The 13,427-nt window shown below is 40.1% G+C and overlaps 1 protein-coding gene across 2 annotated transcripts in view; it reads left to right on the forward strand.

Moving 5' to 3' along the window:
• Nucleotides 1-13,427, forward strand: part of LOC120299315 (retinoic acid receptor RXR-gamma-like) — a 173,295-nt gene that overhangs the window by 61,183 nt on the left and 98,685 nt on the right. The window contains exons 7-9 of one of the 2 annotated variants that reach the window (XR_005554384.1): nucleotides 4,533-4,665; nucleotides 6,925-7,016; nucleotides 11,090-11,462. Coding sequence is in view for 1 of the 2 variants with exons in the window: in XM_039324012.1 (XP_039179946.1) it covers nucleotides 4,533-4,665; nucleotides 6,925-7,016; nucleotides 11,090-11,195 (331 nt within the window). In the remaining variant the exon portion in view is untranslated. The remainder of the gene's footprint in view (nucleotides 1-4,532; nucleotides 4,666-6,924; nucleotides 7,017-11,089; nucleotides 11,463-13,427) is intronic. The other variant, XM_039324012.1, reaches the window with a different exon arrangement.

Raw genomic sequence — 13,427 nt, forward strand, 5'->3', positions numbered from 1 at the left:
AAACCTCAGAGCTTGTGGGGCCACCCACAAAGGACTCAAATGTTTATACACCAATGCACAGAGTATGAACAGCAAACAGGGTGAACTAGAAATTCAGGTTAACAAGGGCAGATACGATATTGTTGCCATTACGGAAACATGGTGGGATGAAACTCACACATGGAACACACAGCTAGAGGGATTTAAATTATTTAAAAGAAACAGACCAAATAAAAGAGGAGGTGGAGTTGCTCTCTATATAAGAAATAACTACATCTCCACAGAAATAGAGTACAACAATGATAAAAACTGTCTTGAATGCATTTGGGTCAATATAAAAGGGGGGGGAAATGACATTGCCATAGGTGTATACTACAGACCACCCAACCAAACAGAGGAAATAGATGAACTTTTTGCTAGTCAGCTAACTAAGGTATGTAGGAAGCACATCACAATAGTAATGGGGGACTTTAACTACCCTGACATCAACTGGGAGACAAACTCCGCACCAAGTGGAAGATCAAACAGGTTCCTGGCAAACCTAGCAGACAACTTTGTCTCCCAAAAAGTAGAGAAGGGAACTAGGGGATTAGCCATTTTGGATCTAATTCTCACTAACAGAGATGAAATGATAGACGGTGTTGAAGCCATAGGAACCCTGGGAGGAAGTGATCATGCAATATTAGAATTCAACATTATAGAAGCACAACCAATAGAACACAGTCAAACTAGAGTCTTGGACTTCAAGAGAGCTAATTTCAATAAACTTAGAGAGGGCTTGGGAAGGATTCCATGGATGAGAATCCTCAAGGGGAAAACAACTCAAGAAGCTTGGGAAATTTTGAAAAATGAGATAATAAAAGCACAGTCTAGCACAATACCAACAAAGAGGAAAAATAACAGCTCTCAAAAGAAACCAGCATGGCTGCATAAAGAACTCTCTGACAAATTGAAAGATAAAAAGGACAAGTACAGAAAGTGGAAAGAGGGGAACATAACTAAGTCAGAATATCAGCAAATAGCCCGAGCCTGCAAAGATGAAGTGAAGAAAGCCAAGGCTCAAAATGAACTAAGGCTTGCGACCAAAGTCAAAAATAACAAAAAAAGCTTCTTTCAACATGTAAAAAACAAGAAAAAAGTGAAGGAAATGATTGGTCCATTAGTGGGTGGAAGTGGCAAGAAGGTGACAAGCAACAGGGAGAAAGCAGAACTATTTAACTCATTTTTTGCATCTGTCTTTACACAAAGGGAAAAAACAGACCAACCTATCAAAAATAGTGCCATAAAAAACAAAACAGAAACACAAGTTAAGATAGGCAAGAAAATGGTTAGGGAGCACCTGTCCAGCCTAGATGAGTTCAAATCGCCAGGACCAGATGGATTACACCCCAGAGTTCTCAAGGAACTGGCAGATGTGATATCGGAGCCACTGAACTATATTTTTCAAAGATCCTGGAACACAGGGGAACTACCAGAGGACTGGAAAAGAGCTGATGTAGTTCCCATCCTCAAAAAAGGAAAAAAAATGGATCCAGGAAATTACAGACCTATCAGCCTGACCTCAATACCTGGGAAGATCCTGGAAAAGATAATCAAACAACGAATCAACGAACACCTAGAGGCAAACAAAGTCATTACTAAAAGCCAACATGGGTTTGTCAAAAATAGATCATGCCAGACAAATCTTATTGCATTCTTTGACCAAGTGACAAAATTAGTGGATCAGAGGAATGCTGTGGACATAATTTACTTGGACTTCAGTAAGGCATTTGATAAAGTAGATCACAACCTACTACTTGACAAAATAGAAAAATGTGGGGTAGACAGAACCACCACCAGATGGATCCGTAGCTGGCTGACCGGCCGTACTCAGCGAGTGGTCCTCAATGGAACTGCATCTATATGGAGGGAAGTGTGTAGTGGGGTGCCCCAGGGCTCTGTTCTGGGCCCAGTACTCTTCAACATCTTCATCAACGATTTGGATGAAGGGATTGATGGGGAACTCATCAAATTTGCAGATGACACCAAGCTGGCAGGAATAGCCAACACTCCAGAAGACAGGCTTCAGGTACAGAAGGATCTGGACAGACTTGAACACGGGGCACTAACTAACAAAATGAAATTCAATGGTGAAAAAAGCAAGGTTCTACATTTAGGCAAGAAAAACCAAATGCACAAGGACAGCATAGGTGGCACCATGCTCAATAGTAGTAACTGTGAGAGGGACCTCGGAGTCCTAGTAGACAATCACTTAAATATGAGCCAGCAGTGTGCTGCAGCTGCCAAAAAGGCCAACACAGTGCTAGGCTGCATTAACAGAGGGATAGAATCAAGATCACGTGAAATATTAATACCACTTTCAATGCCTTGGTAAGGCCACACTTGGAATACTGCATCCAGTTTTGGTCACCACGATGTAAAAAAGATGTTGAGACTCTAGAAAGATTACAGAGAAGAGCAACAAAGATGATTAGGGGACTGGAGGCTAAAACATATAAGGAACGGTTGCGAGAATTGGGTATGTCTAGTTTAACGAAGAGAAGGACAAGGGGGGACATGATAGCAGTATTCCAATATCTCAGGGGCTGCCATAAAGAAGAGGGAATTAAGCTATTTTCCAAAGCACCTGAAGGCAGGACAAGAAGCAACGGGTGGAAACTAATCAAGGAGAGAAGCAACTAGAACTAAGGAGAAACTTCCTGACAGTGAGAACAATTAATCAGTGGAACAGCTTGCCTCCAGAAGCAGTAAGTGCTCCAACACTGGAAGTTTTTAAGAAGAGACTGGACAGCCATTTGTCCGAAATGGTGTAGGGTTTCCTGCCCGAGCAGGGGGTTGGACTAGATGACCTCCAAGGTCCCTTCCAACTTTACTATTATTATTATTATAACACAGTGGTTCTCAACCTTTCTAATGCCGCAACCCCATAATACAGTTCCCCATGTTGTGGTGACCCCCAATCACTTATACATCACTGGGTGCCAGGGGCGTGGCCAAAGAAAAGGGGGAAAAAATGGCGGACAGCCTTGTTTGGCGACCCCCGTGAAATGGTCGTTCGACCCCAAATGGGGTCCCGACCCACAGGTTGAGAACCACTGGCTTAACAAGACAGAATGGTAGGATTTGTTCTGTCTCAAGGCTGAAAGGAAGTCCTTCATCTTGCCAGCCAGAGGGTAGTGGAGCAGTTACTACCAGGACGGTTATGGATAATATTATAAGCCTCTAATCTAATCCTCTAAATTCTCACTATCTATGGACTTCAGGCAGTCCTATAGACTTACAACCATTTGTTTAGTGACCATTCAAAGTTACAATGCACTGAAAAACGTGACTTATTGTTCACACATATGATTATTAGAGCATCACTGTGGTCATTTAATCAAAATTCGGATGCTTGGCAACTTGTTCATACTTATGACTGTTGCTGTGTCCCAGGATCATGTGATCACCTTTTGCTAGCTTCTGAAAAGCAAAGTCGATGGGGAAGCCAGATTCACTTAACAACTGTGTTACTAATAGTAACTGCAGTGATTCACTTAACAATTGTAACAAGAAAGGTTGTCAAATGGGGCAAAACTCATTTAACAACTGCCTTGCTTAGCAACAGAAATTTTGGGCTCAATTGTGTTCATAAGTCAAGGACCAGTGCTTTTTTTTAAAAAAAAAAAAAAAAAAAAAAAGGTGCCGGAACTCTCACACGTCATACAACCCGCCTTGCCTACCCTACAAGGTTCCATCCAAAAAAGGTGTCGGAACTCCGTTCTGGGCTTTCTATGAGAAAAAAAGCCCTGTAAAGGACTACCTGTACTTGGAAAAAGCCATCTACCTGGTTGGATGTGATTATACAACCCCCATGGATACTGAGATATTGTCATGCTGGTTGTGTCATCTATGATCTATAGAATCACACGTCAAGTAAAATGACTGTCCTTTGTGCATTTGTTTAAAATAAGTTTGAAAAGTATAAAAATAAGAACAATTTGATGGCCTGTTAAAAATAGTTTATATTTAAACAGTGGCTATGCTGGGAAAAGAGTTTAATTTAAACAATTCCTCAGCACCCAGGTTTTGACGGTTTGTTTGTAGGTTTGTTTGTTTTTTTAGTTTTGGAAAGTAGTAAGACACATTCTTCTCCAATTGCATTCTGAGGCACTAAAGTCCAGTAACGTCTTCTAAACATTTACTGGTTTACTAAAATCTGGTGTCCCTATGCAGAAAGATATTTATTCAATAGCAGGTCATGGATCTGTATTCCCTGCAAAGATTATGCCATGAGATGCAAACATTTTATAAGAATGTGCAAAATGAGAAATAGATTTTCAATATTCATGCTATTACTTCATAATCAGACTATCTTTTGCCTTGTTATTTATTTTAGTTTCTGTTTTTAAAAAGGATCTTCTTTATCTTTGTTGCTTATAAACAATACTGGCTTATTCATACTCTAGTGTAGCATAAATTGGTCCAGTCAAGTTAACAGCCAGATGATCAAGCAGATATTTTTTAAAGACTCCAGAAAAAAATGAGTCTATCACTTTTATTTCCTCTTTTAGGTTGGAATGAACTGCTGATTGCCTCTTTTTCTCATCGCTCTGTTTCTGTGCAGGATGGTATCTTACTGGCCACTGGCTTACACGTGCACCGGAGCAGTGCACACAGTGCTGGGGTGGGCTCCCTATTTGACAGGTATGCTTTTATTCTTAATTCCAGCATTTGCATTTTCCTAGATGACTTCTGGTTAGTTTTGGTAGAGTAAGAAAAGCTTAAATAAGAAAAATGTATTTCTGAAATCTGTAGGAAAGGAAAGATTGCCTGGGTTCATTCAGGGGGACACTTGTGAAACTTCTCTGCTCTACTTTTTTGCCTTCAAAAAAGTTTTTGATTTTCAGAAATAGCCTTGGGGCTCACTCACATACCAATATATAACATGTTGTTAGTTCCCTGTTTTGCATATTATTCTGCAATTTCTTTGTAGATGGCTGCTTTCCAGCATTAAGTTTTGTTCTTCTGCTTTAGGGATCAAGAGAAATAATAATAAAAAAATTAAACTGATGTTGACATTTTTTATCGACTATCCATTTCTTCTTACTCTTACTCCAAGAGCATGAGTGGAAATGATCCAGCTGCTATGAATGAGACAGCATGTATGAATTTAAATTCTTTCTATTTACTGCCCATCAGCTGTAGCCTTGGGCAAAAGCTGCAGCTTAAGAACCCCTAGTTAAATTCTCTTTATGAAAATATTAGTGGTCACTTTATTAAAAGTGTACTGATTAACAAAAATATGGGATCTTATTTTTTCTGCAAGATTATATGTACATATTGCCTATAAAAGAGCATATCTCAATTGCATGCCTTCCTCCTCTGTGATCTGATCATTATGAGACAACGTCAAATAATAATGGGTATGTTTAACACAGGTCTTTTACAGGAACAGCAATTCCTTCTTCTGATGAATGGAATATGCTGATCTAAAGAAGATAAGGGAACATTTCAGTTTCCATCTATGTAGCCTAGATAACTAGGTAGTATATTATAAGAAAGAGAAAATGCAGACAGATTCACAGGCATATTCTAAGTGTGCAAGCCATAGGAAGGATTAATAAAGAATTATCAGCGAGGTGGAATTAAAAAAAATTAACTTTAGATAGGTGTTATGATAGACTAAGCATATTTTATGAAATCCATATAAAATTAGCACTGCAAGCATAATAGACAATAGGAGATTGGAAGGAATGATCTGCACCTCTAGTTGCTCAACCAGATTAAGAAGATGAACACTTTATAAGAGTTTTTCATTTGTGGCTTTAGTTATAGTTTTTCCTAATTAATTCAAGTGTTCCTTTAGAGTTGTCCTCTTTTGGAATAAATACATAAAATAATTGGGACAAAAATATGAAAGACATTGCAAAGTAATGAAGGCATGATATCACTTGACTATACAGTTATTTGTTTAATGTATTTGGTACTGCCCCGTTCCCAACAGAATCCTGATGATATACCACATAAAACATATTCAGACAGAATAAAAATTACACCGCAATCTCTAAAATTGCCAGAATTATACTAACATGGCTGTATCCCAGCTCTAACATTTAACCATTAACTCTTGAAAGTTCTTTCCATCAACAGCCTAAATCCTGGCAGGGAAGATGACATACTGATTTCTACAAGAAGTCTGTTCCAGAGAGTTTGAGACCCCATAGAGAAGCACTAATTTCTTCCTCTTCCCACAAATTTCTCACAAGAGCACCCTCCTCTAGGACATACAAACTGAATGAGTGGATTTTAGTTGAAATAGATAATTCTGCAGGTATCTGCATTCCAAAACATTGAGGGCTTTTATCACTGCTTAGATTGAAATCCTAGCTTGAAAAAAAGATAAAAAACAGAACTGAGCATCCATTTGCGTGAAGATTATTCCTGTTTTAAAAAAAATCAGATTTTCCACAACCCTGAAAATAGATGGGACAACTACTGCAAAAATGCAGGTTTACTCTAATTGATTATAGTGTTGCATTGATGCTCCATTAAACAACAACAACAAAAAACCACCTCCTTCCTGGTAATCCCACACTAAACCATGGAATGGGATAACTGGCCGTGGCCATGTCACAGGACAACTTGCTGCAAACAACTCACCGTGGGACAATTCCACATGGGATAACTCCACATGATAAATGTTATTTGCCATGCTTCTTGATATATTTCCATTTTTGTGGAAATGGACAAAAATGAAAATGATGTCAAAGAAACAGTGGCAGATAACATTTATTGCATTGAATTATCCCGTGTGGATTTTCCCCCATGGGGAGTTGGCCATGGCAAAATGGCTGTGGAGAGTTGTCCTAAACCCACTTAACTACCGCTTAGAGTAGAAGCACCAGTACTGCATATATATAACTTGATTCATTCATTCCCCTTCTCCCTTGTCTCTGTATGCAGGGTTCTTACTGAGTTAGTATCCAAAATGAAAGACATGCAGATGGACAAATCTGAACTGGGGTGTCTGCGAGCCATTGTCTTGTTCAATCCAGGTTAAGTATTGACTCTTGGGAAGGCTGCCATCTTCCTTAGGAAATTCTCATGCCTCTCTACACCCAGCTAATTTAGCCATTGGCTATCTTGGATTCTGAGGAGCAGCCAGTATTTTTTTTCTTGTGGCTTTTTATAATTGATTTCTTTTTGTTGTTGTTTTTTTAAATTGACTTTCAATGTTTGCCATTATCATGTTGCATTTACTGAGGCAGCAATGATCTATAACCGTAGTGGCGAACCTATGGCATGCGTGCCACAGGTGGCATGTAGAGCCCTCTCTGTTGGCATGCACGCCATCACCCCAGTCCTAGGCCTTCAGTCCTGTTCATGAGCAACCTGCATCAATACCCACTAGGGTAAGGTTGCTGCACCCGCCCCTGCCTTCCCCAAGCATTTTTTTTTTACTAACCTGCCTTTCAGCTGCATGCTGTTTCTCCGTTCATTTCTCAGTCTTTGCTGCGTGTTTGTGGGACTATCGGTAAAAAAAAAAGTTCCATCAGACTTTCTAACTTTTCACGAGATCTCAAGAAGTTAGAAAGACTGATGGAACTTTTTTTTTTACTACTTGTGTTTGGGACACAAACATGCGGCGAAGGCTGAGAAGCGAACGGAGAAACGGAATGCAGCTGAAAGGAGGTTAGTAAAAAAATGCTTGGGGGAGGCGAGGGAATCTGGGCAGGCGCAGCAATCTCACCCTGCATGGTGGCGGTAGGTGGGGCATGTGCCCTTCCTATGCCAGGCCAGGTCACCTGTAGCCTCAGGGGTGCTCTTCCGATCATGCGTCACCCCCCTCCATATTTTCAGCAAGCGGCACGATTAACGGTCTGTGGGGCCCAGGAGGAGCTGCGCAAAGCAGGCAGAGGGGAGGCCGGGCAGACTGCGGGTGCTGCTCCTCGCCTCCTCTGCACTGCTGCCATCGCTGTTGCTGCTTTGGCCAAAGTGACCCAGCTGTTGCTGCCACTGTCGCAGTCCCGCAGTCTGCGCTGCTATGCCACTGTCCCGCTCCGGCCCCGGGCACCACCTCTGCCCCACTCATGCCTACTCTGAGCCCATGATCGGCCTCTGTGCTGCTGTCACCGCAGTCCCTCCTGGCTCTGCCACTGTCATGCCGCTGCCCTGCTCTGGCCTTGGGCAGCGCCTCTGCCTTGCATGGCTGTCCCACTCATGCCTGCTCTGAGCCTGTGATCGGCCTCCGCACTGCTGCTGCAGCCGCAGGATGGTGCAGAAGTCGCACAATGGGGGCATGTATCTGGGCAGCTCGGGCAAGAAGAAGGTGGGCTTTGTGGGCCTGGACCCCGGCGCCCCTAAGTCCTTCTGTGACAGGGCCCTGCTGATCGCCGGCTCCAAGGGCACCCAGCACCCGATGATACATAAGTGGGTTTTGAGTTGCAGTTTGGGCACTCGGTCTCTACAAGGTTCGCCATCACTGATCTTTAAGAAACAATAGGGGTTAGATGTATGGAAGATGAGTTTCAAAAAGGAAAGAGAAATGGAATACTACATGGAATAGAATAGAGCAGAAGGGACCTTGGAGGGCTTCTTGTCCACCCCCCTGCTTAAGCAGGAGAACCTATAGCATCTCAGACAAGTGACTGTCTAACCTCTTTTTAAAAATCTCCAGTGATGGAGCACCCATGATTTCTGGAGGCAAGCTATTCCACTGGTTAATTGTCCTCACTGTTAGGAAGTTTCTCCTTAATTCCAAGTTCTCTTTGATTAATTTCCAACCATTGTTTCTTGTCCTGCCCTCTGGTGCTTTGGTAAATAATGTGACCCCCCTCTTTGTGGCAGCCCCTCAAATATTGGAATACTGCTATCATGTCTCCCCTATTTCTTCTTTTCTTTAGACTAGCCAAACCCAAGTCCTGCAAACGTTCTCCATATGTTTTAGTCTTCAGGCTTTTGATCATCTTAGATACTCTTCTCTGAATTTTTCCCAAACTGTCAACATCTTTTTTGTGATATGGTGACCAAAATTGGCTGCAGTATTCCAGTTGTGGTCTTACTAGGGTTTTATAAAGTGATACTAATACCTCACGTGATCTTGATTCTATGCCTCTGTTTATACAACCCAGGATTGTATTAGCTTTTTTGGCTGCTGCTGCACTCAGCTGGCTCATGGTTAAGTGATCGTCCTGTAGGACGCCAAGGTCCCGTTCACAGTTGCTGTTTTTAAGCCAGGTCTTGCCCAATCTGTACTTGTACCTTTCATTTTTTCCTGTCTAAATGTAAAACTTTGCTTTTCTCCACATAAAACTCATTTTGTTGATTAGGGCCCATTGTTCAAGTCTGTCAAGATCATTTTGGATCTTGAGTTTGTCTTCTGGGCTGTTGGCTACTCCTACCAGTTTGGTGTCATCTGCAGATTTGATGAGTTCCCCTTCAATTCCCTCATCTAAGTCATTGATGAAGATATTAAAGAGTACTGGGCCTAAGACGGAGCCTTGTGGTACCCCACTGCTTACTTCTCTCCATGTGGATGTACTGCTGCTGAGGACTACTCATTGAGTATGGTTTGCCAGCCAACTACAGATCCATCTGGTGGTGATGTTGTCTATTCCACTTTTTTCTAGCTTACCAAGGAGTAGGATCTACTTAATCAAATGCCTTACTGAAGTCTAAGTATACTATGTCCACAGTATTTCACTTATCTATTAGTTTAGTCACTTTGTCGAAGAATGAAATAAGATTGGTTTGGCATGATCTGTTTTTAACAAACCCATGCTGGCTACTGGTTATAACTTTGTTTGCTTCTAATTGTTCGCAGATCTGTTTTTTGATTATCTTTTCTAGGATCTTCCCAGGTATTGATGTTAAATTGATTGGTCTGTAGTTTCCTGGGTCCGTTTTTCCCCCTTTCTTGAAGATGGGAACCACATCAGCCCTTTTCCAATCCTCAGGTACTTCACCGGTGGTCCAGGATTTTTGAAACATGTGGTGCACTGGTTCTGAGATAACATCTGCCAGCTTCTTCAAAACCCTGGGATGTAATCTGTCAGGCTCCGGTGATTTATATTTGTCAAGGTTGGATAGGTGTTCTCTTACCATTTTCTTGTTTATTTTAATTTTTGTTTCTAATTTGTCTTTTGCAGTGGTTTTTTTTTGGGGTATGTTGGTCTATAATTTCTTTTTTTGTGAAGACTGATGTAAAGTATGAGTTAAGCAGCTCTGCTTTCTTCCTGTTGCCTGTTATTTCCTTGCCATCTTCTCTCTTTAGTGGACCTACAGTTTCCTTGACTTTTTTCTTGTTGTTAATATGTTGGAAGATACTTTTTTTATTATTTATGATTTCCGTTGCAAGTCTTTGTTCATTCTGAGCCTTTGCTTTCCTGACTTCATCTTTGCATGTTCTGGCTGTCTGCTGATAATTGGCCTTAGTTATGTGCCCCTCTTTCCATTTTTTGTATTTGTCCTTTTTGTCTTTCAGTTTGTCAGAGACAAACTTTGTGAGCCATACCGGTTTCTTCTTGAATTTCTTGTTTTTCTTTTTCAGTGGTATTGTGCTGGTTTGGGCTTTTATGATCGCATTTTTCAGAGTTTCCCATGATTCTTGGGTTGTTTTCCCCTTTAGGATTTTCATCCATGGGATCTTTCCTAGGTTCTCTCTGAGTTTGTTAAAGTCAGCTCTTATGAGAAGAGTAGTTGAACAGAAATGGGAGGGTGGGGGTGGCAGGAGAAAAAAAGAGAAGGGATTCTCCCTTCGCAAGATACAATGGGACTGCTGACATTGTCCCAGTGTTCAGTATTAACCATGTTACAACTTCTCAAGTTGCAACTGTAACTATGCTATTATGCTATGAAAAAGCTACATGTCTTTTCATGGATTTCATAAAATGGGTAATAAAGTTTATTAATATTTTATAAAACTGTTAGATTTTCTTCATCTAACACATAATTTAAGAATCAGTATGACTTTTTCTGGTGAGATTACTACTTGTCCTAAATGGTGCAGCACTTTCATCCTTAAGGACGACTGCAGGGTTTTTTTAAAAAAAAATTGGATGCTATTGTTTCAGGGACTGGAATATTTATTCCTCTTTTTAATCATTTCCCTCTATTGTAAATGCATCAGATGCCAAAGGCCTGTCCAATCCTGCAGATGTGGAATTGCTACGTGAGAAAGTTTATGCTACTCTGGAGGCATACACAAAACAGAAGTACCCTGAGCAACCTGGAAGGTAAATAGAAATTGCTTAGGCTGCTTAATGCATAATGATGTGAAGATGTTACAGAATTACATAAACCATGATGTTTTTGTATCCTTAGCTTGAGCTTATATTGAACAACATGTTGAGCTATTCTAGAAGAATATTGAGTCATAAATAAAATGAATAAATAGTCTTTTTTTCTGTGACTGAGCCTTCGTCTTCAAACTGCAACTGGAAATATTGTAGGTGTCTTCAGACAACCTAAAGAGAGAAAGGAGGAAGGAGGGAAGACAAGGGGTAGGTTACCGTGAAGTAGAATATGAGCTAAAATTGCCCAACTAGTCTCATGATTAAAGCAGAGATTTATACCCAATACTCTATGATCAAATTTAGACGTAATAACAATTTTAAGCATCTTTTGTCAATATTGAATACTTTGTTTCTGTTTAGAATTTAAGTACATTGCATTATTTTTCTAGCACATAAGAAAAACAGTACTGAGACATTATACGGGTAGATACATATTGTATTTCTTCTGGGTCTCCATTGCTCAAGAAGGAAAATAAAGTTTGCCATGGGAATCAGAGGCAATCTTTGGATGCATTGTCTTTTTTTAGCTGAAGCTGGCAATCAAAACTTCTCTCTCTGTTCCCGCCATCCCTCCAAAGAGCTTGTAAGGTTATTAGTGCCCTTACCTTAATACAAGCCCATTTTACTCCTTCTGCTCCTTCTGCTCTGATGGGTGAGAGTTTCTAAGGAAGGAGATCCTCAAAGCATAATCTTACAAGATTTGGGGAATCCTACTATGCAAGATTTATGTTAACAAAGTTGATCTTACAAAATTTTGGCTATACATGAACTAAAAGCACAATCACAAACAATTTCAGAGAGGGAAAAAACATGAAAAACAGCAAAGGAGCCATTCTGACTAGAGAAAAAGCTTGGTGAATATCTAAAAATTTTAAAAACCATATAGAGGATGTGGAAATATAAACAGGTCACCAAGAAAATGTTGATTTGATAGCATAAAAGTTGCTAGGAAAGCTAAATCTCAAAATGAACTTGGCAAAGGATGCTAAGAATTATTCTAAACAAAGGAATTAAAGGAAAATATTCAGTATATCAGAAATTTTATGAAAATGGCACAAGGATAACAGGTAATAGAAAGAGGGCAAAACTCCTCATTTTGCTTCATCTTTTCTGAAAAGAGGATTTGAGTTACACTGGATGACCATAGGAACTGAATGAAAGAGTAAGATTTCAGCTCAGGCATAGAAACGGCATAGAATACCTATTGACTTTTAAGACATTGAAGAAACTTGCTCATGTCTAGTTTGAACATTATCCATTACCTTTAAAAAAATCCTGGATGACATACTGGTTGATTGGAGGAGAACAAAGCTTTGCATCTTCAAAAAGAGGATGGTTCCCAAAGAACTAAATATCAAGCACTTTGACATTAAGGATTAAAAAACAGGCCAAAAAACAATAAATCTGTAAGTATCTGTAAATAAAACAATGCATGGTTACTAGACGTTGACATATTTTTGTCAAGAATAAATCTCACCAGACTAATCTAATCTCAATTTTTGAACTTGGCAAACCACCAGGAAATTCATTCAGTAACCTAGCTGGCCTTAGAAACAAGATCAGTCAATATTTCCTGATAATGCTATTGTCAAGCTCAGACTCAAATGGTGCTTTTTAATCAGCGGAGTATCCTGCCTTTTAGGAGCAAAGTATTTTATCTTTTCTTTGTTATTTGCTATCTTTTGCCATCTTCCCAGAGTAGCTAGCATAATGTTTATTTTCTCTTGGTTTCATTTTGAACATGTCTAAAGAGCACTTGGGTTTTTCTTCACATGCTTCATTAACTTCCACTCATTATGAAGTTGAAGTTTCCTGACACTGATTTTGCAAATTTGAACTACCTCTGTGTGTTGTTTGGTAATGCGAATTCTGGGCATTATGCTAACAAATAAAAGAAAAAACGAACATCAGGATATAATAAACCAGCCTGTTTAATATAAACAAGCCTGTGGTTAAGAAGAGTTACTAAGCTTTCGTCCGACCAAAAAACTGCTGGCGTCATCAGAGTTAGAATAGCAGGAGATTGGGAAGGCAGCTCATATAGCCTCATGCCTCTGTGCCCGGCCCATTGATTGTGTTAATCCTTATCACACCGAGTTGTTCTGCATCAGGCAAACTGTCTTTGACTCCATTGGTTGTTTTACGATCCTCAAGTGCTCTTTTTGAGCATGT

Source organism: Crotalus tigris, unplaced genomic scaffold (assembly GCF_016545835.1).
Source record: "Crotalus tigris isolate CLP2741 ecotype Arizona unplaced genomic scaffold, ASM1654583v1 scf7180000024291.2576520, whole genome shotgun sequence".
NCBI classification, from domain to species: Eukaryota; Metazoa; Chordata; class Lepidosauria; order Squamata; family Viperidae; genus Crotalus; species Crotalus tigris.